Source organism: Eurytemora carolleeae, unplaced genomic scaffold (genome assembly GCF_000591075.1).
Source record: "Eurytemora carolleeae unplaced genomic scaffold, Eaff_2.0 scaffold440, whole genome shotgun sequence".
Classification (NCBI taxonomy): domain Eukaryota; kingdom Metazoa; phylum Arthropoda; class Copepoda; order Calanoida; family Temoridae; genus Eurytemora; species Eurytemora carolleeae.
In genome coordinates this window covers 64,476-83,762 of record NW_019396690.1, presented here as the reverse complement: position 1 = coordinate 83,762, position 19,287 = coordinate 64,476, and the positions used below count along the sequence as shown (strand labels likewise).

Here is a 19,287-nt window from a genome sequence, read left to right as displayed (position 1 = left end):
AGATATCTGAATCCCTCCAGTGGAATTATAAACCCCCTGAAAAGATAACTGAATCCCTCCAGTGGAATTAAAAACCCCCTGGAAAGATATCTGAATCCCTCCAGTGGAATTATAACCCCCCTGGAAAGATATCTGAATCCCTCCAGTGGAATTATAACCTCCCTGGAAAGATATCTGAATCCCTCCAGTGGAATTATAACCCCCCTGGAAAGATATCCGAATCCCTCCAGTGGAATTATAACCCCCCTGTAAAGATATCTGAATCCCTCCAGTGGAATTATAACCCCCCTGGAAAGATATCCGAATCCCTCCAGTGGAATTTTAACCCCCCTGGAAAGATATCTGAATCCCTCCAGTGGAATGTAATTCACCCTGCGTAATGTTTTAAATTGCTAAAAGCTTTTTTCAATTCAAACCCCTCCAGTAAAAATAAATTCCCTACGATGGTCTCCAGTGGAGTCAAAATCTTATTACGAACTTCCGTGACTCCAAAAGAATTTATAATTCTAATTTGATTCAAATACAAACTTTAAAAAATTCATTTGCAGCGTTACATGAAAAATTATATATGACAGTTTTATTAGAAGTTCTTTTGCAGTTGTTTTGAATAGAATTTTCAAATTTTATAAAAACTTTTCTGCATTTTGTCAAATTTATAACTTTTAAGTTTTGTTTACTTCAAAATTTTATTTATTTGAATTTAAAGGGACTGTAAGCATATTTTTAGTAACTCTTCATTTGAGGGGACTGTAAGAATATTTCGAGTAACTCTTCATTTAAAGGGACTGTAAGCACATTTTATTTTTAGGGACTTTAAGCACATTTTAAGTAACTCTTCATCAAAGGTACTCTTAACATATGTTAAGTAACTCTTCATTTAAGGTATAGCATATTTTATGTAGCTCTTCATTTAAAGAGACTGTAAGCATATTTCAAGTATCTCTTTATTAAAGTGACTTTAAGCATAATTCAAGTAACTCTTCATTAAAGTGACTTTAAGCATATTTTGAGTATCTCTTCATTTAAAGGGACTGTAAGCATATTTCAAGTATCTCTTTATTAAAGTGACTTTAAGCATAATTCAAGTAACTCTTAAAAGTGACTTTAAGCATATTTTAAGTAACTCTTCATTTAAAGGGACTGTTAGCATATTTCACGTATCTCTTTATTTAAGTGACTTTAAGCATAATTCAAGTAACTCTTCATCAAAGGTACTCTTAACATATGTTAAGTAACTCTTCATCAAAGAGACTGTAAGCATATTTCAAGTATCTCTTTATTAAAGTGACTTTAAGCATAATTCAAGTAACTCTTAAAAGTGACTTTAAGCATATTTTGAGTATCTCTTCATTTAAAGGGACTGTAAGCATATTTCAAGTAACTCTTCATTATTGTTACTCTTAGCATATTTCAAGTAACTCTTAATTAAAGTGACTCTTAGATTTCAAAAAACTCTTCATGAAAGCGACTCTTCATTAAAGGGTCTGTAAGCATATTTCAAGTAACTCTTCATCAAAGGGTTTTAAGCATATTTCAAGTAACTCTTCATTAAAGGGTTTGTAAGCATATTTCAAGTAACTCTTCATTTAAAGGAACTGAAGACTATATTTTAATCGAGTCATGGCAACATGGAGACACATAATTCTTTAACTGAAATTAGAAATATACACATCAAAGTTTTTGAACATTTATGTCATATATTACCAACCTGCAGTTCATTATAAAACATTTGCTAGATATATTCTTTATTTAAATCTGAAATTTTATATTTTTCGACAAGATATTTAGAGTTTGCACCATAAACTGTATCATTTTAAGCGCCAACATTTTTTTTCATTTTTTTGAACCAGATTCTACCTCTATATCTCCTTCAAATACATAGCTTGCATAGCCCTCAAGAACATTTTTCTCTCTTAATTCTGTGTCGATAGACGTCTGGTAATTTTGATTTTCCTCTGAATTTGCGTCATCATCGAACAATCCTGTTTTGGCATCTAAGTTTTCAGGAGTTGAATCCATTAATCTTTTAGACCCAGCATAGGTTGGTATCATTTTATTTATAAACCTAACAGGCACAGCTTTATATTCATTAAACAGTTTTATCTTATTTTTTTCAACATTTTCTTTCTTATTCGTCGAAATGATTTGTTGATTTTTTCCTGGATAAATATCCTCAAGTGTAGATCTCTTGAGCCTAATCTTATCTTCTTCTGATAAACTGGCAACACTGTCTGCATCAAGTAATAAATGTACAATTTCTTCTCGTGTTTCCTGATCTGAATCGTCTGATTTGTAGCTAGTAAATGCTTTACTTGAAAAGGAGTTAGTGTTATCAGTATTTGAACCACCTTCCACCTCAAATATATGTTTATCATTAAAATATCCTAAAATTGTTTCACTTTCACTGTTTTCCTCTAGTTCATCCGATCTCCAGGACAGATTACCTGCAGCCATATTTTCAGCGTGTTCTGAAATTTGATATGTTTCTCCTGATACAGTTTTCAAATTGGCTTTTAGTGTAGGCTTTTTTAAAACATTGATTGCAATAGGTCCACCTTCTTTATTCTTAGTTTCAAGAATAAACTGTCTTTGCTCGTATTGATCCATCCCTTCTGCATTTGTTTTCACGCCTCGTGAGGATGACCTAGTGATATTTCTCGTAAAATTTCCTGCTTTGTTAGAATTGCCGGAATTATTCCTGTGATCTCGAGTTTCAAGAATAAATTTCATTTCTTTTTTACCCTCTGAATTATTATTGGACGATGATTCATCTGATCTAAACGAATTAGTTGCTGCACTGTCACGTGTCTCAAGAATGAACTTTCTCTCTTCGTAATCATAAACAACTTCACTTGTTTCATTTCTTCCAGATTCTTTCTGTTCTTTCTCATTTCCTTTTTCTTTCTCCATAATATTATAGCTTGCAGAGTCAACATTTATGTTCCCGGATTCCTGGGAATCAGCTGATTCTAGAAAATTCGCGGATTTCTTTATAACAGCTGATTCTTCTTTAATGCCGTCACGTGTCTCCAAAATAAATTGTCTTTCTTCATATTCAGATAGTGCTTCTGATTCTTTCTCTTTAACATAGTTCTCCATGGTTTCTCCTTCAAAGGCTTCTTCTTTTTCCTTATAAAGAGCCATGTCATCCTTTGTTTCAAGAATAAATTGTCTTTCTTCAAATTCAGAAGCAGCTTCTCCTCCAGCATCTGATTCTCCTTCAAACGCTTCTTCTTTTTCCTCATAAACAGCCATGTCATCCTTTGTTTCAAGAATAAACTGTCGTTCTTCATATTCTATTTCCTCTACTTCCTCTACATCCTCTACTTCCTCTTTCTTCTTTTTGTCTTTTTCTTTTACTTCATAATAAACAGAATCTACAGGATCATAGTTTCCAGAGTCATTGCTTGAAACGTTATCGCTTCGAAATCTGTAAAATTTATCTAATTTTGGTTCTGTAAACAGAATTATTTATTTTATTTTACCTTAGCGGTTCTTCGCCATCAGTCAATCCTTGGCCCTTTCCACAATTTAAATATCTATATTCATTTATTAAGTATTGTTCTATCATACTATGGGACCCAGTAAACAATGGATTAGGAAGACGACTGTTAGACAATTTTAAATTGTCCAATGAACATGAAACACACAGTCCCATTTTACTTCATGAGTAAAGCACAGTGTAAAACAACAACAAATAAACATTATATTGGGTTAATGTCGTCTTACTTTTTCACGGTTTTAATGGGTCTCACAGTACATCTCGATTACAATAAAATTGTGTCTAATATCATACGTAAGTATGGAATTTAACCGTAATATTTAAATTGAATTCCTTCAAGCCTTCTTTTGTCTTTTCTTTACCCTCTGACCAACAAGAATTAAATATCAAACAAACATTTTGAAGAGAATGAAAGTTTTTTTTAAAGGAATTGTTAGCAGAAAAATGAAAGGGGGTATAGGCTGATATATAATGGAATTTGATACTGATCGCTGCTAATTTTACTTTTATCTGTTGCTCATATATAAGGAGAAAACGGTTAAAAAATGTCTTATACCCAAAAGTGTAGTACGTATATTTAAATTCACAGAGTTGCAATACCTGGAGATAAACCTGGGTCCCAATTCTCTTAAATAAGAAACAGAGAATTGCTGAAAATAATAGGCCTAGATTCAATGCTAGCAGGTATATGCATAGTAGTACTTCCAGGGCCTCCGAGCCCCCTTATCATGCGTCTACTCTCAACATCTGGCTACTTTTTGTCCTGCAGTGTCTCAATCTCCACTAAGCAGTTCTAAATATTGGCCTCAGCATCTATTTTCTCCTTGTAGCAACACCATCACTGAGACTCACTCCACCTCCCAGTCCAAATCCCTTTAAACTCACCCTACATCCGTTCCACATAATACCTCTTTTTTCAAGGGTGGCCCCATTCCACCAGTTGTTCCGTTACCTGTCTGCTAGGGCTGGACATGTTCCAAATTTTTTGAAATCGCATCGTTCTTGTTCGTGCTTTTTCCAATCGTTCCATCCTGTTTCGTTCCTTTCTTTGTGTTCTTAGTCATAAACGGTTCTATCCCCATTTAATTCATGACATGTCCGGGCGGCAAAAGACCATCAAAACCCCAAAAATGGTCGAACAATTTTAAACTATATTAGCAAGGGTTCAAAAAGTATGTTGCCAGACAGCTTGATGTATGCTTTTACATTGTAAACAATTGCATCTCGCATTGTGAACGTACTAATGATGATGCAAAGTGTGACATAAATAATTTACATAGTAGAATTTATTAGATTTGTGACATGATGTGGGTAAAATTTGTACCAAAGTCTCTGACATAGAACCAAAAGAATTACTTTGATTATGGATCTCAAACGTAAATCAAAACCAGAAAAATCCAGTCATACATACATTAAATACTTAATCTCTCATTTCTTTAGATCGTTCTTAAAGGGACTACTATTTCTAGAACAAAATTGTATACATATGGATTTTCATATAAATTTGACACAGTTTTTATTAATTTCTCGTGACAGGAACATCAGATATTACTTTCATGGGTCGCGATCAAGAGCTAAAGTGATTAGCTTTCAGCCAATACACTCTTTTATTTTTCCTTTACAGTCCCTTTAAAGGGTCTATAAAAACAGACTCTAATGGATCAAGATTGAGACATTCTGAAATTTTTCTTTCTGTGACGAGCGCAATGATATTCTTTCGGGAGAACGCTCATTACATTACAACAACGATATGATTGAAATCAACTGATCTGAAAAATGTCTCCGGTATAGATATAGTGAACTTTGTTTTATATACAGGGCTAACCATCTAGAAGTACCTCTAAAAAATTTAGCTTAATTTATTGAACACAATTCGTATATAAAATAAGGTAGATAGCTCTACATAGAAGAATTAAAAAATTTAGTCTTATTGCCACGAACTCGAATTTTCTAACCCCTATATCTTTGCAACCTGAACGTCAAAACATTATATATTTTAAATTCAGACGATATGATCTTACAGAATCCATAATTTGAAATATCTAAGATCTATGACATCGGGTTGCAAAGATATAGGGATAAGAAAGGAGAGTTTGTGGCAAAGACACACTTCCTTTGCAAGCTTTAACTAAATGCAATTCTCGAATGTTCTACATATTATTCTTCTAAAAACCAAGGAAATTTGTTGCTTATTTATTCTTATATCTGTGTAACCTGATATGATATTTCAAATAATAAGTATCAATATCTGTCAAAGTTTGAAATTTTAAAGGTTTACACCACCGTGCCAAGAAAAAGGAATAAACATATCAAATCATTAATAAAGTTTTCAGTACTTTTGGTAAAACGAAAGAATTAAGGAAAAATAAGTGTTTTCTAAAATTGTTTCGAAAAAATTCTGTTTCCTTTGCACAGGTTGATTTCGCACAGTTCCCGATCAGAGTTAGGCCTAAAAAAAGAAATTAAATTTTTACAAATCTAACGTCAGTTATCTAAGGAATTGCACTTGTACAAGGAAATAAATAGATTCACTACAAATATTCTTGCTTCAAATTAGGCTTTCTAACGCAAGTGAATTTTTCTTGTGCGCAATAGCGGGCCCTGCAATTTCCGCGCGATTACGCGGAATTCCGCGCAACGGAATTCCGAATGGAAACCCTACTTAAAGGCGGTTTAATTATTAAAATATGTATTTTAATAACTATTCCATATAATCAAAACAAATACTAAATTGTAAGGATTCAGAAAATCATTTGGAAAATGCACTTTTCTTGAATTTTAAATTTGGTTTGTACAATTTGAATTTTTTTGTATTAAAGTTTCAGGTATAACAATACAAACCTAATATTTTACTCAGGTGTTGCAATATAAACCTATTTTACTTAGGTATCACAATACTAACCTAATATTTTACCTAGGTATCACAATACTAACCTAATATTTTACTCAGGTATCATAATACAAACCCATAGAGTATTAGATACTTAAACTTATCGTAATGTACACAACCGACCACTCTATTAATTAAACCATAGGGAGGTCGGTTGTGTACATCTGAGGTTAGCTTTACCTCTTCGTTTTATTACTCTATGTACAAACCTATAAGAACTTTAAAAACTTTATTAAAATAACAAAACAAATGCAGGAAAGTTATGAAAATAGAAAAAGTAAACTTAAAAACAGTTTTCTTTTCAATGACTGCTTTTAGATCTGTTTCAAAGTTTTAAAAAAATTGAAAGATGACAAGCAATGTTGAACCTTACTTTGCCAAAGCCGCCAAATTATTTAATATCAGGTTGATTGAATCTTCATTTTTCATCACACTTCTAAAACATTTATTAATTTTGAATTTATTTTTACAATATGAGATATATACATAATATATACTTTGCTTGTCTATCTGTCTGTTTGTTTGTATCCAATAAACGTTAGAACGGCTGAACCGATCGGGTCCAAAGTTTGTTTTCTCCAAAAATTTGTGATTTTCGCAAATTTATGAAAACGCACAAAAAAATTTGAAAAACAAAATTTTATTTGTGCTTTATCGAAAAGAAATGGTTGAAAGATTGAGTAACAATTAAAAGTTGAACTAGAAGATGGGAGCGAAGCGCCCTGATAGTCTAGTATTTTAAATATCAGAAAGAATATTTAACTAACCAATTCTCCCCAAAAACAATTTTCTACTGTTATCCTTTTTTGACGAGGGCTATTGGGCTTTTTTGATGTTTAGAAATATAAAGCACTTATTTTTAGCTATTGTTTTGAAGAAGTAATTTACTATGAAATTCGCCTTTCCCTTGATTTTAGTGACAAAAACGATTGTGTAGACATTTTACATCTTTTAAAAACCATTGTTCGAAAAAAAAGCTTAAATGGAAATATTTCTTTATAAAAGAGTATATTTATAATTACATATTAACATTTATTCCAAGTTTTAGTATAACTAAAAGAAATAAAATGTTAAAAACTGAAATATATATAGATTGTCCTATATAGTAATGTATTGTTTCAAGAAATCTGTCTAAATCTAATTTAATTTTTCTAAATTTTATTAAAATATTACCGCTGTATTTTCTTCAAAATATCAGCTACCTCCTGAAATACGTTTTTAAGATTTATTTACAACTATTTCAAAATTTCAATAATAACTTTATAAATATTTTCGTAGTTAATTTTAGATCAGAAAATCATTATAGTAAATATCTAATCAAAATCAATTTTCTTTTTTTCCAGGCAGTTAAAGGCAATATTTGAACACATTTAAACGCACAACTGCTTAAAAAAAACCTTATCATTTTGTGCAAAATATTGAACTATCCGAAAGCATTCGACATGACCAACATTTTGTTCCAAGTTAGTAATTTTGAAGTGTTTTCGCAAATTCGATATTTAACAAAAAAACGATGTTTATTTCCTTACTCTTAAAAATCAACGAAACACTTAAAAGTATGTCCAATCGCAATTAAAAAAAATGTGAAACAAAGACAGCAAAGACTTTTGTACAGTCGTATTTACATAAAGTGTCTTTTTTTTTGCAAATTACCCTTTTCTCTTCATCTTTTTGCACATCAAGGTAGCTTTCTATATGAGACAGGGTGTCCTATAATCTTCATCCAGTTTTCATCCACCAATATACAGGGTGTCCCACCAATATGCAGGGTGTCCCACCAATATACAAGGTGTCCCACCAATATACAAGGGTGTCCCACCAATATACAGGCGGTCTCACTAATAAACAGGGTGTCCCACCAATGCACAGGGTGTCTCACCAATATAAAGGGGGTTCCACCAATATACAGGGTGTCCCACCAATATACAGAGTGTCCCACTAATATACAGGGTGTCCCGCCAATATACAGGGTGTCCCACCAATACGCAGGGTGTCCCACCAATATACAGGGTGTCCCAACAATATACAAGGTGTCCCACCAATACGCAGGGTGTCCCACCAATTACAGGGTGTCCCACCAAATTCAGGGAGTCCTACCAATACGCAGGGTGTCTCCGATATTGAATTGCAAAGATATACGGATTAGAAATTAAATCAGAGGTTGTGGCAAAAACTCAACTCCTTTTTAATAAAATTTCAAACATTTCAAAACTGTATTCGGAAAGTTGCAACATTCAACTCGGATCGTAAATAACAAATTTAAGGCCAAAAAATCATTCCGATTGCAAACAATAGTCATTGATTATTTTTCGATGTATTCGTTTATAGTTAATATTTCATAATTATTTTGATTTCTTTAAAAATAATATTTTGCTGGCGCTAGATTTTTTATAGACGCAACAGATAGAAGTAAGATTAGTAGCGATCAAAAGCGCTTATGTTTCGCCGTTAGCCTATACCCCCTTTCATTTTTCGCGAACACTCCATTTAAACAAATTAGTTTTTTGCGTAAATTTCGTTGAAAGTAAAAAATCTTCCTGGTTTAAGAAAACAAACATTCAAAATAAACAATTTTAGAACATTTGCTTTTCTTACATTCCACCAAATTTTGACCCAAGGCATTTTGCAGGATAAAACTTTTTTTTTGCAAAAATTCAATTCCATTCGACAAATTTTTTTAATTTATAGACATGCAACTTTTCAAAATAAGGAATATGACCATAGCATGTATTAACAGTATTAACAGTGTATTAAAACTATGATTATGTACTAAAGGGGAGTTTGTCATTATATTTCTTTATTCTGTGATAGGTTAGAAACATTATGTAGGTAATAATAGCTAAAAAATGTTTTATAAATATGTTTATTTTTGCCCTTTTTTTAATTTACCAATAAAATAAGAAAATCTCCAAAAAATGTTATTTTTTTGTAATGTAGAAAAATGTAGAATGTAGAAATTTCAAAAAGCAACATTAATATAAAAAGAGGGGGGGCGAAAAATCATGAAATAAAACAAATATTTGAGAAAGGAGTTGTGATTTTGCCACAAACTCCGATTTTCTAATCCTAATATCTTTTCAACCCGATGTCGTAGACCTTAGATATTGCAAACTGTAAATTCTGTTAGACTAAATAGTCTAACTTTTAAATATCAAAGGTTTACACGATTAGGTTGCAAAGATATTGGAATTAGAAAATTTGAGTTAGAGGGAAGATCTTAATTTCTTCTTGATTTAAAATAAAATCTGTTTTTAGATGTAATATTTGAAAACTAGATGTTCCTGATTATTAACATCATTGAAGCATCTGGAACCAACACCTTAAATATTAAAGAGATTGTACAAATATTTGAGTTGTGAACTAGGTGTAACTTATAAAACAGGCAATTATCCATTAGTTGTAAAAAATACATTTTCAAGAAAAAACATGTCAGAAAAAACATTGCATTGTGTTGAACATATTGGATATTTTCTTTCAAACATTCAAAAGTTATCATTCAATTTTTTTATAAAAATAAATTTTTTAAAATTTCAATATTACTTTATTTCTTTTCTGTGAACTAAAGAAAGATATTATTAGAATCTGATTATTAAAAACTTAATCCTCCCTCTTAACCAAATATTTTAACATTCCCATCAAAACCAATATAGCTATTGAATACTAACAACATTCTGTGTTGAGACAGATTTTTGGATAAACTTAAAGGGACAGTAAGCGTAATTTCAAGATTAATCAATCTGATCAAAAATGTGGAGGAAATCGAAAAGTGTTTATTTCTTTGAATTTCTCCTAATGAAGAAATGCGCAAGTCACTTTCACAGAGAAACCGCAAATGAAAATAAACAGTTGATAGAAACAATTAATGCTTGATCAGACAAAGCCATCTTTGCATAACAAATACTGTAAAACCAAGGTATTGGATAGTTTTAAATAACATCAACATTAATAAATTTAAAAATTACCCCAAAATAAAAATATTTGCGATAAAATGCGATTTCTCTCGGTAACCATCATTAATTTATTTATGGAATTTCCGACAATACACAAACGTACAATTCAATTCCACGGAATCTTTTTTAATATCATGCCATCTGAATATTTGTTTTGCATTTATTCATCTTATATTTCAAAACTATTTTTGGACATTTAAATATAATATATTGTTTTAAAACTTAAATATTTATATCAACTTAGGATATTTCTAATAGTTTATAGTATTCATTTACAGTTCCTTTAACATTATTTTGGATTTATGTCTTATGATGACATGTACGACGTACTCCGGCTATACAGGGTGTCTTGTGATGACATGCACGACGTACTCCGGCTGTACAGGGTGATTCATGCTGACATGCATGACATACCCCGGCTGTACAGGGTGTCTTATGATGACATGTTTGACGTACTCCGGCTCTACAGGGTGTCTTATGATGACATGTACGACATACTACGGCTGTTCAGGGTGTCTTATGATGATATGTTCGACGTACACCGGCTGTACAGGGTGTCTTATGATGACATGTGCGACGTACTCCGGCTGTACAAGGTGTCTTATGATGACATGTACGACATACTCCGGCTGTACAGGGTGTCGTATGATGACATGTTCTATGTACTCCGGCTGTACGGGGTGTCTTATAATGACATGTTCGACGTACTCCGGCTGTACAGTGTGTTTTATGATGACATGTTCGACATACTCCGGCTGTACAGGGTGTCTTATGATGACATGTACGACGTACTCCGGCTGTACAGGTTGTCTTATGATGACATGTACGACGTACACCGGCTGTACAGGGTGTCTTATGATGACATTTACGACGTACTCCGGCTGTACAGGGTGTCTTATGATGACATGTTCGACGTTCACAGACTGTGCAGGGTGTCTTATGATGACATGTTTGACATACTCCGGCTGTACAGGGTATCTTATGATGACATGTTCGACGTACACCGGCTGTACAGGGTGTCTTATGACATGTTCGACGTACTCCGGCTGTACAGGGTGTCTTATGATGACATGTTCGACGTACACCGGCTGTAAAGGGTGTCTTATGATGACATGTACGACGTACTCCGGCTGTACAGGGTGTCTTATGATGACATGTACGACGTACTCCGGCTGTACAGGGTGTCTTATGACATGTTCGACGTACTCCGGCTGTTTAGGGTGTCTTGTGATGACATGTTCGACGTACTCCGGCTGTAAAGGGTGTCTTATGATGACATGTACGACGTACTCCGGCTGTACAGGGTGTCTTATGATGACATTTACGACATACTCCGGAGGTACAGGTTGTCTTATGATGACATGTGCGTCGACATACTCCGGCTGGACAGTGTGTCACATAAAACAGTGGAAGACAATGATGACTTTTATGTCGTAATTCATCTACGTTCTATTTTTCAACCACAATAAAAGCATTTTTCCAGTATTTCTAATGCAGGAAACCAAGTAGGAATTATCAAAATTAAACAATTTAAGGTCTAGAAAAATGACAATATCTTACGCATTATCAATCATATAAAGGTTTCAAGGGTACATTTTTGTATCAGGCAATGGCATTTTTGCATAAAGTTTCATTTGAAATTACGCTTACAGTCCCTTTAACATATTTAACCAGGGTTTCACTTATTTGTAAAAAAAAACACTCAATTTTGTTGATATTCAGAATTCCTGTAATAAAGAAATATATTTACCAATTTCCAACTCTGAAGCTGAGGCGTCAATTGCATTCCTTTCGACATTTAAAAATAAATTCAAAAGAAAAGATAGGGGGATATAGCTTAAAAGAAATAGAAAATACAAAGGAAATGAACACTTCAAATTCTAATTTTCTTATTCAGCTTTTTAATCTGATTTCAAACGATAAATTCTGTTAGATCAAATAGTTTAAGTTTGACATATACGCCTGATTCCAAAGATATAGGGATTCGAACATTTGATTCTTTGCAACTTTAAAAATTTAATGGATGAGTTTAATTATCCAAGAGAAGAAATCTTCCTCATCTGTTTAATCAGAAGGTTTAACTAAATCTTCTCAAAAATATCAGTCATCAGCAAAATCGAATTCCGATAAAACATAAAAATTCAAATTCACATTCATACAATATTACTTATAAATATTACTCTAGTGAATTTTGTGAAAGATGAGTTAAGTGTTTCTAAAATGATTAAAAACTTGCGGTTTATCTATTATTCTTTCTTTTCTAAAAAGTTTTAAAATTATCTCTAACTTTATTTAGTTTTCCCCAAAGGAATTGAGTCTTTGCCACAAATCCCAATTTTCCAATACCTTTATCTCTAAAACCAGATGGCGTAAACCTTTGATATTTCAAACTTTGATTATTTGATCTATCAGAATTCATAGTTTGAAATATCAAAGGTCTACGACATTGGGTTGTAGAGATAAAGGGATTAAGAAATCAGCGTTTGTGGCAATGACTCAATTCCTTTTCATAATATTTGCGCGTTTTCCTATATTCTAATAACAGCTGTTGTCATTATTTCAAGTGAAACTCCAGTGCAATCTTTAAAAAAGATTAATTTATTTATTCCCATGCTTGTTTCTGCTGCAAAAAGCCTGTAGTCACTAAAAAGTGGAAAGTTTTCCAGCTAAAGAAAAACACGTGTTTGAAAGAGAATATTATGAAAGTCTTTCGCAAAGGGAGGGTCATGATAATAATAATGCGCAAATGGTTCATCAAGTGCAAACATAACAATATTATTAATGGTCATCAACAGATTTTTTGATAATTGGAACAATAAAGTTGATTTTGTAATTTTAAGAATTTAATTAAAATAACAGTCCGTTAAATGTATTTAACTTTGCCCGAAAAAGGAAAATTACAGGAAAGTTTCCGACAAAGTAATTATGAAAAGATATCCCATTTTAAGAAATTCTTCTTAACTTTAATAATCAAGCTGGGTTTTCCTAGTTTTGAAAAGAATTTATTTTGTGGAATTAATTTGACGACAAAAGATAATTAATATTTTCTAAATTTATCACTCTCTAGAAATTATTTTTATTTATCCAGTTGATTTCGTGGTTTTGAAAAAAATGAATAATGCAAGATAATTAATTAACTGAGCTAAACATATTTTTGTGCTGTAAACATCAACTTTTTTTAATTGTTTATTTGATTTTCAAGCTAATGGTAAAACTATGTGCTTTATAACAACATTAAATACTCAAAATTTTCCATTCCACAATTTTATGGATCCTACTGTATATTCCAAAATTTATATCATTCTTTAATTTTCCACCTAGACACAGTGATAACCAGAAAACTGCAGAATATAAAGACGACATTATAGCAATAAGTTGTTGTATTTGATGAGGTTACACAGCAAATAGTGTTACATAGTAACTTCTTAAATCACTTATTAAGTTAATGGGGTCTGTTTACATTAAACAAGTGCTACGCATCTCATGATCAATGGACTATTTAAAGTCATAAATTTAGTCTAAAAGTCGTCTTCCAATTCCAAAGTTTTCTTGTTATCACTGTAGTACAGAGGTATATGTATTGTGATGTGTTCAAACTAAAATATGCCAAAATGCTCTCAGAGAAAACATATCTTTCTCAAGTGAGGATCATTTTCTCAAAACAAACATTGGAAATCCTGACTGATTTATTTTAATAATATTTAAATGTTCCTGGATAATAAATCTTCTGGTTCTCTTGCCTTTCAGTCAAAATACAGAATACTTAAAGGGATTATACACGATATTTTAAATGACCATCTATTAATTGAACGTCCTGTCCGATTCACAACTGTTTTTTTTGGTTACCCTTGTCTGATCATCAATGGTATTTTGTATACCCTTGTCTGATCATCAATGGTATTTTGTATACCCTTGTCTGATCATCGATGGTATTTTGTATACCCTTGTCTGATCATCAATGGTATTTAGTATACCCTTGTCTAATCATCAATGTTATTTTGTATGCCCTTGTCTGATCATCAATGGTATTTTGTATACCCTTGTCTCATCATCAATGGTATTTTTTATACCCTTGTCTGATCATCAATGGTATTTTGTATACCCTTGTCTGATCATCAATGATATTTAGTATACCCTTGTCTGATTATCAACGGTCCCTTGTCTGATTATCAATGGTATTTTGTATACCCTTGTCTGATTATAAATGGTATTTTTTATACCCTTGTCTGATAATTAATGGTATTTTGTATACCCTTGTCTGATCATCAATGGTATTTTGTATATCCTTGTCTGATCATCAATGGTATTTTGTATACCCTTGTCTGATCATCAATAGTATTTTGCATACCCTTGCCTGATCATCAATGGTATTTTGTATACCCTTGTATGATCATCAATGGTATTTTGTATACCCTTGTGTGATCATCAATGGTATTTTGTATACCCTTGTCTGATTATCAATGGTACGTTATAAATAGAAGGTCACTTCAAATTACGTATTTAAGAATAGATTATTAAATTCAATTTGAATATTTTATGGACGCTGGGATTAGAATCAACAGCAGAAAACTATTGGAGACCCCTCTTTTTTTTTACAAAAGCCCTCCTTTTATATTTCGCATTCTCCCGTTTTTCATTGGAGACGCCTGATTTGAAATATAACAGTGGTCTCCGATAAAAAAGCTGCGCCGATTCAAAATATGATAATTTCGTCCCTGGATTATATTCTGGAAAATAAATTTCAATATTAAATTCTGCATTTTTCCCTGGAGAATCTGGGGGAGCCCTGTAGCCTGAAATACAAAATTTTACATTTAATTTACTTACTCTACTGCAAATACATATTTTACTATTCTTCAAAAAGACTGTAAGCGTAATTTCAAGTAACCCTCCATGCAAAGGTGACAATTCCCGATTCACAACGGTACCCTGATCTAATATAAATTAGACATCATGCAATGTTAATATTTTTGAAAACATGATTATTTTCCATTTAGGGATTATCGGATTTAAACACTTTTGGAAAAAAAACCCGGAACCATTTCCATTTTATTGATCAGAGAAAAGTTTCAAGGGTACCGCGTTCTGAATCGGGCATTGCCATCTTTGCATGGAGGGTCGCTTAAAATTACCTTTAAAATCCCTAAAAATTCAATAATTCACAAATGAAAACGCTAACTGATATTTTAGATACAAGATATTTTCTAGCACCCGTTTTAGCTGTTAATTGTTACTCTTTAAGCTCCCATTTTTACTTGTAAATTCTATTTCGTGGATTTTTTTCTTCTGTAAAATTGACGCATTTTCAAGAATTTTTTTTCAGGCACATTTTTGAACTTTCACCGTGCATAATCTTGCTTTGGGGTCATGTGAGTTTCCACACAAAATTTGGACTCGGTCAGTTCAGCTGTTTTTTACGTTTATTAGAGGGAGTGACCGGCAATGTACGGTGGTTGAACTGAGATTTCAGAATTGTAGAGAAGTTTTAGGATTCATTTGAGTCATATAAAACGTTTTAAATATCTATAATAATTGAGTTTGAGCGCAAAGTTGACGATCCAAATCATCAAATCGGGTGGGTACGTTTTAAGAATCGTTTTTTTTTCAGTTATTGAATAACGATGACAAAAAATGTAACACATGTTCTACAGTAACCGAATTAGTTGTTTAGAAACAGGTTGAGTACATAAAAGTTAACTCTTATCATCGAAAGTAAGTATTCTTATTCAATTATTAGTTTCTATAAACTCTCATTATTCACAGAGATTTTCTGCAGATTTTCTGGAATTTTTAAAGAAAAGACGACATTTGAAGAATTTGTAAAATCTGCTAACAAATTCATAGAAAATAAGAAATTTAATATAATGATGCAAACGAAATAATTGATTATAACATTAATTTATTGACAAATTTCTTTTAAGAAATATGTTCCTGAACATCTTATTAGTTTACAGTAGAATTTTGACTATAAATTTGTCGTCATTATTTAATAATTTAAAAAAAACGATTCTCCAAACGTACCTACCCAAATTTATGATTTTGAACGTCGACTTTGCGCTCAAATTCAGTAATTATAGATCTTTAAAACGTTTTTTATGACTCAAATGAATCCTAAACATTTCTCTACAATACTGCAATCTCAGTTCAACCACCATACATTGCCGGCCACTCCCTTTAAGCATAAAAATAAACGAAAATCGAAACAGACAAGCAGAGTATAGATATATGAAAAAAATCAAATAGGTATAATGTTGAACACATTATTTTCGGTCTTTACAACATTTCTTAATATTCTTTGACTGACTGAATCAATTTCTTTATAATTAATTATTTACAAAATAGCAATAACAAATAATTACGAAAAAGTTAAAAAAATACTTATTAACGCAAAGTACATACACATTCAAAAATTATTTAATAAAAGCTATAATTTCATGTCGCAAGCAGTTATACCTAAATTTTGTTACTTTATTTTACAAGTAATTTATACATATATATTGTTATTGCTATAACCCAGCACGTCCGACTCACAAAGGTACTATTCAATCCTTATCCGATCAGAGATGAATGAGAAATTCCAATTTTTACTAATTAAATTTTTTTTTTACATTTCTTTTTTTAAAAATGATTTGAGGATTTATGCAAAAGAGACAAAAAAGAAAACTTTCAGAATTCAACGCAATTAAAGAAAAAAAATCTTCTCTCTTTTTAGTCAGCTAAAGGACTAAAGGGAACCATACATGAAGTATAATTTGATTTGAATTCGACCAATGAAAGTTCAGCTTATCTGAGAGGAGATCGCAAGAATTAAGTTCATTATATAGAAAATTTCGAGATTCTTATGATACATGTTAACTGAGACATCAATGACGATATAAAAGTCTGTGGCTAAGAAATTAAATTGAATTTTGGCAGAAACTCTGGTTTTCTAATCATTATATCTTTGAAACCAGATAGTGTGTACCTTTGATATATCAAACTTAGATTATTAAATATAACAGAATTCATAGTTTAAATATCTAAGGGACTATCACCATGGGTTACAGATACTGAAAAACCAGAGTTTGTGGCAAAGTCTCAATTGCTTTGACGGTTTGGTTATCCAACAACTGATTTTTAAAAGGCATGATAAGATTTTAAAGACGAGCGGTAACCATGAATAAACAAGACTTAATAAGAACAAATTTTGATCAGTCCCCCTGAGTTATCATACTTTGTTGATAACCAATGACATTGCTACTTCAGGCTGGCACATTTGTTGCCATTTACATGATTATACAGGTTGTCCCAAGAAACATGGGAATTAAATAACGACTTTTATATCGTCTTCGTTCCATTTTTTGTTTGAACACAATAATTGCAGAATTCCAGCTTAAACATCTAATATCGAAAACGCCTGGTCTTGAGATTTTCAAAATGAGGTCTACCATTTTTGTATCTTCAAAATTGACGGAAAATATTGCAAAATTGTCTTTATATCTAATATCTTGAAACACGAAAACAGTATAAACTATTTAATGAAAAACTCGAAAGACGTACAGCCTCATTTTTATACTTTCTTTGCCATGCATTAAATATCTGAAGTCAAAAACGACTTTCATGTTGTACCTCAATTCCCATATTTATTGGGACACCCTGTAGTTTCACTAATTTTAACTAATATTATCTTGCCACGGCTAATCTGTGAAGACAGAAAAGAATAATCCACATTCGAACCCAACCTGGCACAGTCTACAACTGACAAAGTATAATTACTCTTTTAAAATCAAAAGGATTCAAATTATTGTTTTTGTTTACATATAAAACCGGATTCTATCTTACTACAAATAAAACCATAAAACAGTACATTTTATGTATAAATCATATGGTGTTGTTCTATAACGTGGATTTAAAATCTTGATTGGAAACAAACAGGGGCGTATTCAAGTATTTGTTCAGGGGGGGCTTTACATATTTATTTTCCAGGGGGGGGGGGGGGGGCTCAGCAACCGTTTGGGCATGAAAACCCCCTGAGATCCATAGATTTCGCTGGTCCAGGAGGAGGCTGAGAACCCCCCCCCCCCTCAATAGGCCTCTGGAAACCAATAAAATTACACTATAAAATGTCTTCGATAATAAAGTTTGATCTTAAAAGAGCAGCCTAAAGTTTTTGTTGAACAAATATAGAAAATCTTCTAAACTGTAAAATGTTTTTAAAATCCTATTGTTTCACACACAGTAGAGAGCCATGCTTAGTTAAATAGAATTGAAAACTGAAATATGATCCTGTATCTTCAGCTCATTGTCTAATCATAAAAACAGGATGATTATCAATGGGTGGGTTGTAATGTATACTGCACACTTTACTACTGCAACACTTGACAACCATACGCTGTACAGTACATGTCTTTACAATGTGGAACTGTACACTGTACACAGAGTCCGAACCTTAAACGTTTTAAAACTAGTGCTGGGTCACGTTTAGTTGATGAACGGCAATCTTTTTAAAATTAACGAAAGATTCCGTTAAAGAAAGGCAAATCCGTTAATTTTTCAATAATTAACGAACGGAGATAACTAATAAACATTTACGAAGAAAAAAATAACGCAAAATAAAAAGAACAAAGGAATTGAGTATTTGTCACAAACTCATATTTTCTAATCCCTTTATCTTTGCAACTTCATGATGTAAACCTTTGATATTTCAAACTATAATTTATGTCAGATTAAATAATTTAAGTTTGAAAAATCATAGGTTTTCACCCTTTAAGCTGCAAAGATATAGAAATAGAAAATTTAAAATTGTGACAAAAACTCAATTCCTTTCATTGGTTTTTCTGACAAAAATTGCATGAAACTCACAAAAATTAAAGTTAAATTCATTATTTTAAAAGTGTTTTTGAAAATTTGGTCTTTTGAAGGACTGTATAGCTGTAACGAACAGTTTAACAAATACTGAGCGTACC

General features: G+C 31.9%; 1 protein-coding gene across 2 annotated transcripts; it reads right to left on the bottom strand.

Annotated features, from left to right (window-relative positions):
• Nucleotides 1–1,728: 1,728 nt before the first annotated feature.
• LOC111707428 (translation initiation factor IF-2) lies at nt 1,729–18,587 on the bottom strand. 2 transcript variants are annotated; one of them, XM_023480533.1, is made up of 13 exons: nt 18,483–18,587; nt 18,014–18,079; nt 15,109–15,135; nt 14,054–14,082; nt 12,093–12,130; nt 9,674–9,711; nt 8,046–8,102; nt 7,566–7,597; nt 6,766–6,828; nt 5,908–5,951; nt 3,836–3,867; nt 3,486–3,520; nt 1,729–3,430 (listed from the first exon to the last, which is right to left on the bottom strand). In XM_023480533.1, the coding sequence occupies exons 2-13, from the start codon at nt 18,050–18,052 to the stop codon at nt 1,834–1,836; spliced, it is 2,031 nt and encodes a 676-aa protein (XP_023336301.1). In that variant the 5' UTR covers nt 18,053–18,079; nt 18,483–18,587; the 3' UTR covers nt 1,729–1,833. The 2 variants fall into 2 exon arrangements, with proteins under 2 accessions (XP_023336301.1, XP_023336302.1); XM_023480534.1 differs by having other exon boundaries at nt 18,014–18,073; nt 18,483–18,583.
• Nucleotides 18,588–19,287: the final 700 nt, after the last annotated feature.